Source organism: Centroberyx affinis, unplaced genomic scaffold, assembly GCF_046629955.1.
Source record: "Centroberyx affinis isolate AG114_WGS23_722 - 3 ecotype Tasmania unplaced genomic scaffold, CSIRO-AGI_Caff_v1 ptg001080l_1, whole genome shotgun sequence".
Taxonomy (NCBI): Eukaryota; Metazoa; Chordata; class Actinopteri; order Beryciformes; family Berycidae; genus Centroberyx; species Centroberyx affinis.
In genome coordinates this window covers 243,619-259,872 of record NW_027279627.1, presented here as the reverse complement: position 1 = coordinate 259,872, position 16,254 = coordinate 243,619, and the positions used below count along the sequence as shown (strand labels likewise).

At 40.3% G+C, this 16,254-nt stretch overlaps 2 protein-coding genes across 2 annotated transcripts; both read left to right on the top strand.

Moving 5' to 3' along the window:
* The first annotated feature begins 3,539 nt into the window (after positions 1 to 3,539).
* ptcd2 (pentatricopeptide repeat domain 2) lies at positions 3,540 to 7,309 on the top strand. Its single transcript, XM_071523340.1, has 10 exons — positions 3,540 to 3,660; positions 4,175 to 4,267; positions 4,385 to 4,514; positions 4,838 to 4,955; positions 5,075 to 5,153; positions 5,261 to 5,352; positions 5,515 to 5,628; positions 5,730 to 5,804; positions 5,914 to 6,027; positions 6,715 to 7,309. Exons 1-10 carry the CDS (start codon positions 3,552 to 3,554, stop codon positions 6,934 to 6,936), a joined length of 1,146 nt encoding a protein of 381 aa, XP_071379441.1. The 5' UTR covers positions 3,540 to 3,551; the 3' UTR covers positions 6,937 to 7,309.
* A 685-nt stretch (positions 7,310 to 7,994) lies between these two features.
* On the top strand, positions 7,995 to 15,655 carry cacfd1 (calcium channel flower domain containing 1). Its single transcript, XM_071523325.1, has 5 exons — positions 7,995 to 8,617; positions 10,942 to 11,014; positions 11,619 to 11,744; positions 11,970 to 12,077; positions 12,559 to 15,655. The coding sequence occupies exons 1-5, from the start codon at positions 8,509 to 8,511 to the stop codon at positions 12,647 to 12,649; spliced, it is 507 nt and encodes a 168-aa protein (XP_071379426.1). The 5' UTR covers positions 7,995 to 8,508; the 3' UTR covers positions 12,650 to 15,655.
* The last annotated feature ends 599 nt before the right edge of the window (positions 15,656 to 16,254 follow it).

The window sequence follows — 16,254 nt, the reverse complement described above, 5'->3', positions numbered from 1 at the left end:
CGTCTGGCTGTGGGCAGAACCTGGCTATTTGTCAAGGGAAATCTGAGTTTGTGTGCTAAAACTGACCCCTTTTCTGTTATACAATCAGTACTATATTTACAGGTCAATTATTGCATTATTGGATCAACCCTAAAATCTCAGCCAGTGGTTAGGTGAATAGCCCACATGTTTTCTGTGTTCAGGAACAGCAACACTTGTGTCAGGATGTAAAGTTAGTCTTTCCCGAGGACGACACACAGTCCAGCAGAGCCAAGTGTAGAAGTAACTGGCAGCAGCAATCAAGGTTGGTGTACATGAAGGTGAACAAGTCCATAAAGGGCCACAAAGGCAACTACTGCAGCAGTCAAAAGGGTGTGGCTCTAGCTGAAAACAGTTAGGATCCACAGAATGGAAATCTTTCTCATGACTAATACCGGAGTTATATTATATGATGGCATAGGTCCTGTAGCCTGGTAGGTGAACTGCAGGGGGTTCAGTGAGTCTCTTGCTGGGGGTCTCAGGTGGTTCAGCACCAGATGTGCTGAACAATAAAGGATTAAAGGATATCCTTTACACCTAATGTGTTTTTGAACATCTGTTATTCTCCACATAATTAACATATTTGACTTTGGAGCTGCAGTACCTCAATATTTGTAATTTTAAAAGCCTGATTATTGTTGCTTTCGAAAGATTTTTCGATTCTGTCAATTTTTTTTGTCTTGATTAGCTCAGTGTCAATGAAAGGAAAGTTGAGCATCGGCCTACTGTGTGCGGCACTTTCTTTACTGTGTGCAAACCATGGACAAGTTGGTTTGACCCAATTTATTACATCAGAAATATGAGAGTGATGGGCATTTTTGCTTTTACAGTATTTTGCTTGTCATCTTCTTTTCACAGAATGAACCTAGGATTTTACATTACACTACATAGCTTGGTGCTATATTTAATTTCCCGGGTACCTGACATCACAGGTCAGAGGAAGATGGGGAAAGTGTGTGCAGGAACGTCTGCGATGCTGGTTCCCAGTGTTAATCCCTCCTCTTGGTGTCACCATATTATAATTGCTTTACTTTGTCACTGGCCCCAAGGGATGTAATGCTGCTATTATTAATTCACAATAATTCATTGCCTGCTTTCATTCTTGCCCTTAAATGCTGCATACTGAATGCTGGTCTATGTGCACAGCTACAGCTCAAGAGATGTAAACTCAATTGATCTCAGTTGCCCTCCTACTGAGTCCCTAAGTACTGATGTGACCTCCCATATCCAATCTTTCTCTCTGTGTGGGGAATATTGTGACTGTCGGTCTGAGAGTCAGACCTAGCTGAGTCACAACCGCCCGCTGCTTTAACTTTGTCAATTTCTATGAGAGGAATAAGCGATGGATGCTTAGCGGATGTAAGATGCTCTGATACAAAACACACACATGCACAGAGAGAGAGACAGAAACCCACAGAGAGATATGCACCTTACCAGATACCATAAATTATCCAAGGCCCTCTGTCTGATTGGCCATGAAGCAATCTCAGCTGGATGGGGCGAGATCTTGTTGCTAAGGCAACGGTGGGGAACCTCCCTGTCCCAGCCCTCCTCCTGTGTTCCTCACTCAGACTGTGCCTCTACCTTAGGAGGCACCTAGATCAGTGGGGTGATAAATCTGACAACTTATGATGACTTCACAGATGCTAATGTACCTCTACTAATGTTTCCCCACTGTCTGCACTGGAGACCATCATAACACCGTGTGATGCTCAGCTCTGGGTCTTTCAATCTCTCACAGCCTCCTACAAAATCTTATTTGACAAAGAAGTAAATGAGGAAGATATTAGATTTTACAATTAACTTTTTTTGTGTCAAGAATGAAGAACCCACACAATGCACAAATGCGGTTAGATATACTTCAGCGTGTCACTTACACATATTTTACTCCTAGACAAATAAAAATAAAAACAGACTGTAGGCTACCATCAACACTTTGCTGTGGAATAGAGTTCTTTGTATGTACCTTGCTCTGTAATTGCATTATCAGCAGGTTTGAGGAGTGATGGATTATAATAATATGGTTACAAAACATAGTATCTGTAAAAATACTGAAAAATCACACAGATCAGATTGCAGATAATATTTGGAGAAACGGTGCTGGATTATTTAAAATTTTGAATGGAAAAGGTATTTTGGTTGTGAGAGCATGGCCAGAAATGTGATTTTATGCAGCATGAAATAATGATTAATCACCTTTTTCCCCCATTATGAAATGTGGTGACAGGTTACCATTGATTTTTTGAATAGTTGACCATCTAACATCTGTTGCCTGAGAGGTTGTTCTTGACTATAACTAATGAATTCTGAAAACCTAAAAGTTCTCTAAGACAGGCTTTGGTTCCAGTGTAAACGAGGCCCTAATCAATGTAGGGTCATTTCAGGCTGAGTAAGTAGACGAGAGGATAAGCTTTCGAAAAAGATAATCTAAGAGGAAGTTTTTGTTTTGTTTTACATTTTGGGTTCAAACTAAGGAGCTCACAATCCATTTGATGATGCCAAACATAAGCAATAGTTGTGCTGAATAAAATATCAATGTGCCAACAACTATAAGTAACTGTTTTTAAGATGTTACTGAAGCTGTCACTGGCTAAATCCATCATAAGCAGTTATGAAAACACTTTTGGCTTTGCCTCTGTGTTCTGACAGAATAACAAGTAGTTACCTGAGTCAGGCTGAGTCTAGGGAGTATTTCAAGATAAAGATGGAGTTAAATTTCAGGTGTCCAACATGACTTTCACACAGCACAGAAGCGGAAGGACACAACAAAGTTGTTGCTTATGTAATCCTGTGTAGCTCAATGGGTACTAAGGTACTAACAGAGCCAATGAGGCCACCAATTCTACAAAAAAAAAAAAAAAAAAAAAAAAAAAAAAGGGGGGGTGAATATAAGTAGTAGAAAGTAGTAGTAGTAATGTTATGTTGTGATTACAACTAAAACGTTTGTGTTTTTCTGGATTAACTGAACATTTTTTAAGCCTTATGAGAAAGAACTGATCTTTACAGACTAATACAAAGAATGACGAGCAACAAAGTCCAAATTCAAAAACGTTTATAGGCGTAACTCCAGTACCACAGCATCACCTGTAGGTTAAAAGATGAATAGCTTTTTGGCTGCTGGGTTAGGCCAATGATGACGCTTTGATCCAATTTCTGAAGATGAAAACATACTGTACACATATGGTTCAATACAGTCGGACTGCTCGCGCCAATGAAAGGGAAAATGAATTAGTTGGTCATACAGAATTAAAAATTAGTCCGTGTAAATAGTCGCAGTATTTACTCTACGCTGGTCAGAGAGCGCTGCCATATTGGAATATACCAACTACTGACTGTGTGTCACTAACTTAAAACAGACACGAAAATAGACACGCCGTTCGTCCTGTTGTTCTGGTTAACACGTTTATAGGCTGTCCGTGTAAATATGTTTATCTATTTCTACTTACTGCGGATGGAATTTGAAGTTTTAAAGCTATAATATTTTCAACAGTGTCCCCATTGTTTTCCCTGTCATGGTACAGTCAGTGGGCACTATGGCGCTGGGAAGGTTTGCTAGATGTACTCGGTCACTACTACATGGCCCTGCTAAAGGACTATTTTGTGGCATTACACACTCAGGCTGGACTGAACGCTGCATAGGAGGTAAGACAAACGTGTGTACTGCCTGGTCCACAGCTGGACCACTAGCTGGCTGGTTCACAGACGGTCAGACAGTCCACTACAGTACATGAGGAGCACCTGGTTATTAACCTCCATGTGTGTAAAGATATTACTGTACACCTGTGCCAACCAGGCTGTAACTAACTTACCAAACTGATAGGAGGTAGGAGTAGTGAGATGTGATGAGGGATGTAGGCAAACCCCACCTAGCCTCACTTTGCAGAATAGAGTTTATCCACCTTTTTAGTCTGACATATAATTGCTATGAGATAAATTCATAGTATGTGTCATTGTAAGTGGTACCCAACTGGTGTAAGTTATATGAGGATAGGGTCTTTTTAAGGGGGAGAGCTTAAATGGGTGATTCTCTTAAAGTATAATTGATTTTCGTTTATTTTGGTGTTTGTTCGCTGCCTGGAGGTTATGGGGTCCACCTTTTTATTTACCACTGCGTATTCACACAATGCTGGCTGAACAACTGTTTTTTTTTCCTCAGCTAAAAGGCATCTCTTGTCAGAGGATGTTGTCAAACTACAAGACTTCCAACAAAGGAAGCTCGCCGTGGCTCATCTTGTCACTGGGTCCAAAGGTACAGCAGTTCTGCTCACTGATGACACCGGAGCAAGTTGAAGTGGCCAACAACCTATTTCATTTTATTTGCAGTAAACTGATGTGATAACAAGGGAGTGGAAAATTCTGTTTGCAGGGAATTACATTGAGCTATTCAGCCAGAAACTACAGAAGAATGAGCTGATACTGACAGATGAACTAAAGCTTCTCCTCCACTTGTGCCAGTCTGCAGATGACTTGGTGACAGCCAGAGATGCCATCTACAGGTACGTCCCGCTAACGTCCCGCACTGACGCATGAAAACAAACTGACACTCTCCTGATAGCTGTGAAAGATGGCTTCACATGAAAACAATGAGCGGAGAAAGTGCATGTGTCACTTTGTGAACAGATTTTGGGGCATTTGTCACCTTTTGCCTTTGACAGTGACACACAGTGAAAGGTGGGAAATGCGATTTTAACTATTTGACAGTTTGCACAATACAATGCCACGTATGTCTCCGATTGTGTATTTGACAGTATCTCCATGAGTCAATCATCCTGTCCTGTGCTGGATGCCTGTTTGTGATCCTGTGATTTGAATCCACCAGGTATCATGCAGAGAACCGGAACTTGACATATGGAGAGTTTAAGTTTGGTCCTCTCTTCATGAGGCTGTGCTATGAGCTGGGGCTCGAGGACATGGCTGCTGCTACAATCACTGATAAGGTATAACATCACATTAACTACTGAAAAGCACCATAAATTTAAAAGGTGCCGTGAAGGGAACTTAAACTCACTGTGATATATTTGGACTAACAACATTTCCCCTCACTTGTCCGAAACAGAGCATGAAAGGATTTTTCAATGACACAACCTCCTTTAACATCGCCATCGACATGTTATTCACAAAAGGGTCTTATGAGAGTAAGTGACAGATTAGGCTAATTACAACCTGGGAATACATATTTCTACTGCCGTTTTTGGAATTAATGATCATCTGTTAATAATAGTTCACACTTTGGGCATTGCAGATGCGCTGGAGGTATTAAGAAGCATGAAGAACCAAGGTGTGCCATTCAATAAGGACACATTCACACTGGCATCTGGCACCTGCTATAAACTGGTAACAAATGAATAGATTGTTTATGGAATCCTGATCCTCTAAAATTGAAACTGACAAGATCATTTTGCGTATTAGCCCAAGGGTTACATCTGTGGGGAGTTTTATTTTAAGATGACATGACCGCAGTCTAAGTGAGTGGATGCCCTGTTTCATGTTGCTCAGAACACACCTGAGTCCTACAGGATCTGCACCGCTCTGCTAGAGGAGGGAGAGATCAAAGGACACTCCATCCCCAGACATGCTTACTGCTTTGCTGTGGCACTAGCGCTTAGACAGGTCGGTTACATCGTCATTTATACTCTTCATGCATCTATAAGCACATGTAGAATATTTACGTGACCTGATCTGTTTTTTTGTTTTGTTTTGTTTTTTTCCAGAATGACATTGAAAAGGCACAGTCGTTATATTCACAAATTATGAGCACAGACAGCAGAATATGCCAAAATTTGAAAGTAAGGTTGCATCATATAATCATAATATGCATTTTTTTTTCTTGTCATTGTTGCTGTGTCCATGATGGTTTTTTTTTGTTTTTTTTTCATTGTATTGTCATTGTTATAGGTTGTTGTACTGGCAATGTCTGGAGCAGTGAAAGACACCATTTCCATCCTGTCTGCAGCCATGTTGCCTAAAAGTCCTTCTTTTGTGAAGAAGCTTGAGTTTTCTCAGGAGGTGGTAAGTGAAACACTTGATATTGTGTTTGCTCATTTCAAGCAGTAATAACACTGGCGAGGCTGTGGGATATCACAGTTTTGGCATGGTTGTTGTGTGATCTGATGTGAAGCAGCGTCCTCTTGGCCACATTGTGAGCCGTGTCCTCTTGTTGTTTGGTTCAGGTTTAGTTTATGTGTGCACACAAATGATAAAAACAGACAAAAAACACGAGAAATACAAGAGAGAAACAACAAAATGAGACAAAGAAACAAGTGGCTGACAAACATGTCTCACACTAAAAGAAAGTAAAAAAAAAAAAAATGAAGATGACGAAAAGAGAAAAACCGCTAAATTGAGAACAGACACCAAGTGACATCAAAAACTTGGCAAAGAGGTGAATGGTACAAAGAGTGACAATAAAACAATAAAAATGCCAGATATGCATTACAGCAGGATTACAGAAGAACAAAATAGGTAAATACAATGAGAATAAAATGGGTGAAAACAAATTAGTTGAAAGTCTGTAAATCAGTGTTTTAAGAAGAAATTTTAAAAATACAAAACAGATTTTTCTAGCCTAAGCTCTTTTAGGGCACCTCACAGCAAAGGCCCGATCACCTTTGGTCTTGCTTTTTTGGAAAGGTGCGCAGGGCCCTGCCTTCAGCCTGTGGACTTTAGCTCTGTGGTCTCTCATGACCTTTTTTCCAGGTGGATCTGCTGCGTCTGCGGAGTGAGGATGGACATCACACGACAAGAGTGGAGCAGATCGTGTCTCGGCTTGAACAAGCTGGTCAGGTGACCCAGCAGACTCTGGATGACATGCTGTGCCAAACACCCACAGGGAAGAGGAAACCAATAGCAATAATGAAGGAGAGGAGGATCAATCGAAGGACTCTGAAGCCCTTACAATCCACTCTACTGTCAGAGTGAGGGGGCTGAGTACCGTCCTACTGGAACTACAACCAGAGTCTCATACAAGACTGGAAGGACGGGGTCATTTAGACATATTGGCTTTGAAGTGTAGCGTCTGACTGCAGTTGACTTCTTCATCACTATCTACCTCTCTTTTCAGATAGACACAATCATCCCGCTGCATACTGGCTTTCTGGTCCCTCATTTTAGTGTGCGCCATTCCAAAATCTGTTGCAAAAAGGTCTCAAGGTACTGCAGGTACTTCTGACACCATCTAAATGGTGGGAGTAATGTTCTCTCTGTGCAACACTAAAGGTTCATATGTTGATGGCAGTGAGTGATTTTGGGAAGATTGTGTTGTATATAAAAGTGTGAATGAACGATTAAAGATGCATAAGATATTTAATAATGAAAAAAAAGTTGATTCTTTGTTTTGCTTTGGTTTATTGGGATGTTGGTGAAACCATGTTTGTTTTCCCATTGTCTGCTATTGGAATTTTTAAGACCCCATACCAATCCTAAAATGCATAACGCTGCTGTCGGGTGAAAACCTTGTATCTCCAAAAATGTAAACTTTTCAGGAGCTAGGAAGCGTTGTTTTTCAGTTAAACACCATGCATTTCTGAGTTTATCCAATGGGCTGTGAAAGGGTTTCATAAACCCAAAGGGTTGTAGGATTCTCTAAACCCATAGAGGTTCACAACTCCCGTCCCCAGGACACTGAGTACAGCTGGTTTTCATTCTAGCCGCGTTATAGGGACTGATTTAGATGTAGCCTAGACATGGGGCGCTAGGTGAGTGCTTGGTAGGAAAGAACACCAGCAGAACCCAGGGTCCTGAGGCCCGGGGTCTGGGACCCCTGCCATAGAGGACCAGGTAATCTTAAAGATAAAACATGAAAATCACCAAAACTGGAGTTGCGAGGTTTTCACATGGCAACTGCGATGATACCTACAACTGAGTAGCCTAGGGAAATACTCCGTACAACCCCAAACCAGATGAAGAACACACCCCGCATGTAAACAAACCATGACGCACATAAAATCTCTCCCACAATGCACCGCTGACATCAGGAGAGCGGAGAACAACGGAGCAGGATACTTCTATGGGAGCAGCTACTACCGAAACTGCCAGGGAAAGTACTGCTGTCAATAGCCCGTATATTGTTAGGGACAGTCTGCGTTTCTTTATATGACTGTAAGAGAGTTGAGGACTGATGCAGCCTGTCGCTGGTAAAATCCAGTCCTAGCTGCTGCTGGTGGCGGTGCTTTTTAGCATCAGCTAGCGGTTAGCTAGTATTGACAGACGGGGAGTCTTTGTGAAAAGCTCCTCGTAACATTAGGTAGCTGGCCCGAACAAGAGCAGATGCAAAGAGATAAGATAGCAACGAACTACTGTCAAAGTTTAGATTCAATTTAACAGTATTGACAGGCACTGTTTTGCCATAAAAAGTAACTCAAGATAACGTCAGCTAAGTTAACGCCAGCGAACTTAACGTAGTTGATTGCGAGTAGCTATTGTTAGGTGGACTCCGGGTGTTGTTTCTGAATAATTGTTTTTGGGTAGCTAACAGCTAGCTAACTACCCACAATGAGCACCGAGGAGGCTGCTGCACCCACCAAAACCGTCCCGGAGGATGATGGCATGACATGGTGGTACCGATGGCTCTGCAAAATAGCCGGGGTTTTGGGAGGAATATGTAAGTAGTTGGCAAAGTTCCTTTGTTGTGTGACTTATAAATCGGGTTAACTTATATGTGTATTTAAGATAACTGTTGTAGGCGTTGAACTAAATGCCATTTAGTTTTATTTATTGTTTTGCTTTCTGTAGCAGCTGTGGCAGACAGGTAATTGTTTGGCAGTGTTCTTGTTATTATCCATCTAGTGGGCTTTTCCACTGTGCGTTAATGAGAGGGTGAGACCAGAGGCAGCATGGGAAAGATGCCAGGTTAAATTCTGAAAACCCCGTTTTGATATGAGGACCCTCCTCACTTTTCCTACTGAAGTGCTCAGCCAGGCCAGACAAAGCTTTGCCACATCACATTGTCCCCTTGTTGCAGCAGCAGGGTTGGGCACAGCTTGTTTGTCTGGCTCAGTATAACTTGTTCATTCCATATCAGCTTTCTTATTCCTAATTTCTCTCTGGATGTAAACACATCAGGTCCACATTACTTTGACTTCCTCACCCAGGAGCTCAGTGGGAGAAAGGGGTGCTTTTCTGCCAGCATTGCAGTTTTCCAGCAGCATTGCAGCCCTCCTCCCTCTCCCTCTATCCGTCTCCTTCACCATGACACCAGAGTAACAGTGCCTGTATCACATTCACCCACTGGAACACTGCATATTCAATGGGCTCTGTATTATTCAGGAGGCTAGAGAGTCCAAGGCAGGAGGATACGCTACATGGATCCTCCACTGCTAGTCACACAAGTGTGGATTTGCCTAGCCCAGCAGTTAGTCCATATACTGTAGGCACCAGGCATACTCACCCACCTGCCCTCATTGAAGCTCCAGCCAGGATCTGCCATACCATGTTGGCCTAGTTCATTTTTACTCACATTGGTGGTCCAACTGTGCTCCCAATTCATAACCAATTAGTGTGTGTCAGACTTACCACAGAGTATACTGTATGTGTTACAGTGCTGGTTTAAGGGTGGCTGCTTTGTGTGTGTGCCAGTGGCAAAAGTGGGTTATCTTAGCTACAGTATATTGTGTCTGGGATTCATGGGGGCTTTTGCTTGGCGTATTTTTGGACTGCACAATGTCGACAAAAACTAATATTGTGACTTCTTTGTCTGAATATTGTAACTGTGGTATGAGTATGATAAATGTGGACAAACCTTTTGACATATTTTTCCTTCTCAGCAACATTTGTGTGTTGAGGGGGAGATGCTAATGCTTTTGTACAGTTTGAATGAAATGAAAACTTTTCTCTGACATGCGACTTGATTTGTTGGCTAGACTTTATTGCATTTTTAAGGAAGCTGTCTGAAACATTTCTCTCTACACGAAAAGTGCAGCCTGTTGCGATTTCGAGACAGCACCAATTGCTCTCTCAATTTTCATATTGTTGATTAATTTGCAGCCCAAGTTGTATGTCTTTTAAATCTAGATATGAATGCAGATTTCCAGCAATTCATTTTGTGCCAATGTTTTTTTTAAATGCTCCCAAATGATTTTGAAATAAATTTGTGTATGTAAAGCCAAGCTGTGAAACCATGATGTGCCGCTATTAGTGGATGTTTCGGTGCATGCGTGTGCATTTGCATCTACATGTATTTACATGTCCCATATGTTCTCTGTTGGCTCTTCAACAGTCATCAGGCAGCGTTGATATGAGAATATGAGTCTGTATTTATCATGTCTCTGACAATAGGCGTGCTATAAGATCTCTACCAGAGATGCAGTCACTTGAACAATTTTCATCCAGGGTTGGGTGATATGGTTGAAATTAATATCGCGATAATCATAAGGATTTTTTTCAACATCGATATATATCATGATAAGGATCACGTGTAAAATCACGTTAAATAATCAAATTAATGTTCATCCCATTGAACCCAATGATAATATTAGGTGTGATGTCAGATATAACTGAAATTTTCAAATATCCCTTAAAATGTTTTATACCTAATTGTCAGAGTTTGTAAATAATATTTGCTTGTTATCATTAATTTATCGTGTCACGATATCCCAAAATCACCATATCATGACGATATGATTCCACTGAAAGACTATAAGCAATAATATTGAATTATCGCCCCCAGCCCTAATAAGATCTGTCCTCTCCTCTCCTCTGAGATGCGTGATAAATATACAGGCCTTACTGATTCTCTTAGGGAAGCCAACAATGCTGTAGATGTATTTTTTGTTCCTGGTCAAGTCTAATATTCCCAGTGTAATGACACAATCTTCCGTCTCTTTAGGCTAATGACAGTCCTACACTTTGTGTTTTTTTGTAGATTCTCTTTTTTTGTGGAGACACTCTGATGATTGTAACATTTCTTCTCTGATCCAAATCTCACAGCCTGTGCTGTCTCAGGAGTGTGGAACTGTGTCACTGTGAACCCCTTAAACATCGCTGCTGGAGTATGGATGGTGTAAGTCCTTTGCTGTAATGTAGTACTTTTATGTAGGATACACAGATTAGCTCAAATTCATCATGAGCCAACATGTTTTTTTAAATACTGCTGATGCATATCCACTGATATATAGTGGCAAAAACAACAAAACCATCTTATTTATCTAAGATCTCAAGTACAATATAGTCTTCTATCAACACAACATTTATTCATTTTAGCTCAGAATATAGTTGCACAGTGAACCTATTGTCTTAAGTAGCCTAATGGTTGTTTAATTCAGTTTATAAGACAATACTTTCATTGTGCAATTATATTCTGGCTAAGGCTTGGACCTAAAATGCAACAAAACAAGGACATTGACACAAATGTATATTGGTTCAGCACCAGTTGTGCTAAACGGCTACTCCCCCAAAATCGCTAAACGCAACCAAATTATCTCAACAGCATCAGTTACGCATCAAAGCTGCCACTGTGAAGCATACGGATGTTTTGCATTATGTACTTGTGTGTTGACCTGCCCACTGACATGCCTGTGTCTGTCTGTGTGTATGCCAGCACATGTGTACCGCACATACACAGGACCATTCACGGCTGTGTTTATTTTTTCTCCTCCCGTCTCAAGGTTGAACGCCTTTGTGCTGTTCCTGTGTGAAGTCCCATTCTGCTGCCAGTTCATAGAGTTTGCTAATGCAGTAGCGGCACGTGCGGACAAACTCAAACCCTGGCAGAAAGCCGTCTTCTACTGTGGGTGAGACACCAAGAACACATGCACTGTACAACGTTTATGTCACCGAAGACTGTACTTCACTATACATTGTGGCACAAAGTGTAAAATTTTGTAATGTTGCAGTGTGAATTTCTGTTATTTGCACGAGCTGTTGGACGTCATTTTGGGTATGTAGTTCTTCTATCTACAGCATATATGTAATATGCCAGATAAACTGACATTATTGTATTTGTCCGTTGCTTTCAGAATGGCACTGTTTCCCGTATTCCTGAGTTTCTCCATTACAACCTTGTTTGGGAACGGCATCGCCTTTGCCACAGGCGTCCTGTACGGCCTCGCCTCTTTAGGCAAAAAGTAAGATTTCTGTTTTAGTATCAAGATGTAATGAAGTAGTCATAAAAGATCTTAAGAAAACACACCAGAAAAAATAGCAAATATTTTACATAATTTCAGTTTTGAATGTAATCTACACAATGCAGGCATTTTGTAATTTCTCATTTCTCTTGATGTCTCACTCATAAAAACACTTACTCTCCTAAAGGTTCATATCAAAATAGGTTCCCCATATTAAACACATTAAATTAGATTATAATCAGTTAATACGATTTTTGTTTTATGCGTGGAGGTTCTAACAACCCTAATGAACCACGTTATTCATGCATTTTAACTTGTGACAAGTGGAACCGTGTAATAAACTTACAATTAACATTGTGCTTAACCTCCCCTGTCATACCTGCTTTTCCTTTGTTCTTCCCCACTTCTCTCTCTGTTACTTTTTTATTGCCACCTTTCTCTTGCATCCTGTCTTTTCGCTCTTTGTTTCTCCCTCTCTCAGGGGAGATGCAGTGACTTATGCCAGACTGCAGCACCAGAAACAGGGGGATGAGGAGAAGATGACGGGGACGACAGACGGGGCTCCAGAGTGAGGCATCTCTTCCTCTTCCCCTCCCTCTCTCCTTTCTTCAGTTCCCACAGAGGGATATTCCTTCTTTCCTTCCATCCTACCTGTTCGTCCGTCCTCCTTCCCACTCTCCTTTTCTGTCACCTAATAATGTCACTAAGTTTATTTATGTACTGAAACTGCTGCATCCTTGTTGTCTTGACCTAGTATTATCCATATAGGTAGATGTTGGATTCAATCCGTAATTTGGTATGTGATGTGTAAATGGAATCCCTTATTTTGAATTGATACATTAGAAGTTTTGTTTTTATGTTTTTAATTCTTATGGGTTGTATTTATTATTAGTTTCCCTTTGCTGTTTTTGCTGCTGTCAGTTGTGATGAATCCTTTTTTGAAAGCAGAGTGGGAGTTGTGTCTTCTCTTTGCCTATGAGCCTTTCAGGGAATCTGAATAGAAATTAATGTAATTGTGAAATGTTGTACACATTTCACCTTCAGGTCATGCACGATGACTTTAAGGCTGTGATTCAGAGTTGGCTGACTAAAGTTTTGTACGTAAAGATTGTTTTTCATGTTCAGACCTGGCCTGCGTGGTTCCTCCCATCTGTGGCAGCATATCCAAAGTATTTTATCAGACGTTCACAGTCCTAACCCCATTGTCATCGGACAGTTTTGGGGAATGTGGTTTTCAAAGCATAATACCCTCTGCCTTTAATTTTAAGAAACCGCTTTAAGCAGTAAATAGCCTTGAGTGTAGGTTTCATAAAAGAAAATCTGCCATCTTTTTTTTTTTTTTTTTTAAAAAGTCAACTAGGGGACTCATAGGCATATATGATTGTGGTCAAGAGAAAATCATCATCACACATTGTGGCATTTGACGGCGAATGTAGGCCTGTATATTTTTCCTTCCTTTAATTTTATAGATGTGCTGTGTTGATCTGTTTCTATCGACTGAAGTGGGGGACAAGATTATCAACTTTATTGAAAGAAACTGTCTGAAATCTTCAATCATACTGTAGACAAATACAACACCGATCAGCAAATAGCCTGATGTTTTTTTAAAAATGTATTTCTTACCATCACAATTTGATCTTAGTGGACTGCTTTTGGCTATTACTCATTTGGATAGCCATAAGCTACTATAATTATTTGTGATGATAATTATTTATGGGAATTAATTTCATTTTTATGTGGTACGTGTTAAAGTTTTTTTTACGGCCTTTGCTAGATCAAGCGTTTAGTAGGCTGGGAGTATAAATAATTTAGAAATCATGAGAGTATCAGTTGAAGCAAAGAATTTCCTGTGAGTTTAATTGTTACAAAATCAACCAAACTGACATCTCACAACTTGTTTTAGACTAGGACCAGTTATTACACAGAATTTTTTTCTGCTTTTTCTCAGAATACCACTAGGTTCAGAATAGACTTTACCTTCTTGCAAGAGTGAATATTGAGCATCCTAAAAGATCCTTAGTTGCCAGTCTGAATCATTTTGGGAAACTGCACCCCTTGTGCCTGAGAGGTGCATCTTACAAATAATAAGTCTGAGGTCTGAATATCTTGTGTGTAGTTTTGGTTTTATAGTAAATACTCACTGTGTGCAGACTTGACTCTGAATTGCAGCCTTTTGAAACATAATGGGCATTAGGGACATGTTTACCATTGGGAATGTATCCGGTATACCCAAAGATAAAGAAATGTTGTCTTTATTTTTATTTTCTGCTTTCATACGTTTCATTTTTAATCTTTAAGCTTCATTGCATGCTCTGCTGAGGCATCCCAGCACTGGACCTTGGACAGCATGGCCTCTGGTATTGAGAGAATTTCACTAAAACCTTTCAGTGCGCGGGAGAGCTCAGCTTTTGTCGAACTTTCTTACAACTTATACTGTGCGTTTCCTCATTACCAAGCAGCCAAACACTCAAGCTGTGGCTGCTGGTTGTGTGTTACAGTATGTGATGAAAACCTGGAGCTTATTTGCTATGTTGTTTTGAAACACTTTGTAACTTTCTATTCTTTTTGGGGTTTTGCTATTACTTGAATGTCTGCTGATTGTTCTCTTTATAAATCTATTGAGTAAGCTCTGCCCAGACCCATTAAAATTTAATGAGGGAAAGTGTCTTGATTCAGGGATTAATTGGTGTGTATCCAACATGATCGTCACAGCCATGATTTGCCTTTGTCACTCGGATCAGATATGCAGTGGGTCAGCAATGTACAATTTGTGTTTGTGTTGTTTTGCCTTGCCTCTGTTGTCTCTTTGTTAATAGGGATGCTTTGGGAACACTTGTTTGCACATACCTCTTACAGCTGTGTATCCTAAGTCTGTGTTTTCAGCTGGTCAGTGACGGAGTTGATTATTCACACATTACCACCAGCTCTCAGGTATCGTACTTAACAACGCACAGCATACAGATACCTGCGATAAAGTAGTGAATTAATGCATACAGAGCAGGCTACTGAGAACATATACAGGGTAACTAGCATAAACAGGACTGTAGGTCATGTTAACCAATGCAGAAGCATTACGAAACATTTAAAACATGCACATAAACCAGCATTCATAAATTGAGTGGTGAAACACTACATACATACCAGCGATATGCTATAGTCTGACACTATACTATACTATATAGTTCTGATGAGGCTAAAAAACCATGAGGCAAAAAGATTGGTTATTCTTTGTGACGCTGCTTTCCTAGGGACTGAAATCCACAGTCAACCCTCATAATCCTCACAGAGTTGTTTATTTTATTACAGCGACATGCATCCAAGTTCCTCTGGTTTGACTGGTCCTATATCTGCAGATGTCGAGTGTCTGTTGATAGGGTTTCATCTTTTGCTGTAAGGGATATGTGTATAATGTGTGTTGTGATGTGAATCCTGATCCTGTAATGAATTGGTGGATTAAAGAAACTTGCTAATACTACTACCGCCATGTTGGCTTCTTGTGTTGTGTTTTTGGTCCATGGCTGCAACTCCATCCAGACGGCTTCAAAGACACTACGCTGAAAACAGAATTTCCCCACAGGGATCAATAAAAGTACATCATTATTGCCTCTGAAGTGTGACTAATCTCTTGACTAACATATCCAACCTGCCACAGATTGTAGTAGAAACGGTGACAAAAAATGTTTTTACACTGCACTTTAAGAAATGAACAGCAGAGGCTGGATGTATTTCCACTGCACAGTATATCAGTGGAGACGAAGCCTGTCTCCCTTGTAACTGCCGTGACCCTGGAGTATGATATGAATCAAACAGAAGAATAAATATGCAATGGTTTAATAATATGTTTCTTTTATATCAACATGCCTCATATGACCTTTTCTTTTCAATTAATAATAATAATAATAATAATACATTATATTTCTATAGTGCTTTTCTCAGTGCTCAAAGATGCTTTACAAACACATGATAAAACAATTTTAATAGAGACATAAGATAAAAATAGATGGGGAAAAAGAAGGGAAATATAAAAATGTGAATTGACTGAGAAACATTTCCTGAATGACAGTTGTGGATAGCCTGGTATCAAGCCCCTATGAATCACAGTTTTCAGCACTCTTCGAATTTGCATGGCGATTCATCGAATTTGCATGGCGATTCATAAGGAATATGAATCGCCATG

Bases quoted from the DNA above. Each gene is read 5' to 3' on its own strand.
- ptcd2 (XM_071523340.1), top strand. From the start codon at position 3,552: ATGGCGCTGGGAAGGTTTGCTAGATGTACTCGGTCACTACTACATGGC. The intron at 5,353-5,514 runs GTAACAAATGAA...CATGTTGCTCAG, and splicing joins CTGGCACCTGCTATAAACTG to AACACACCTGAGTCCTACAG. The intron at 5,629-5,729 runs GTCGGTTACATC...GTTTTTTTCCAG, and splicing joins TGGCACTAGCGCTTAGACAG to AATGACATTGAAAAGGCACA.
- cacfd1 (XM_071523325.1), top strand. From the start codon at position 8,509: ATGAGCACCGAGGAGGCTGCTGCACCCACCAAAACCGTCCCGGAGGAT. The intron at 8,618-10,941 runs GTAAGTAGTTGG...CAAATCTCACAG, and splicing joins CGGGGTTTTGGGAGGAATAT to CCTGTGCTGTCTCAGGAGTG. The intron at 11,015-11,618 runs GTAAGTCCTTTG...TCCCGTCTCAAG, and splicing joins GCTGCTGGAGTATGGATGGT to GTTGAACGCCTTTGTGCTGT.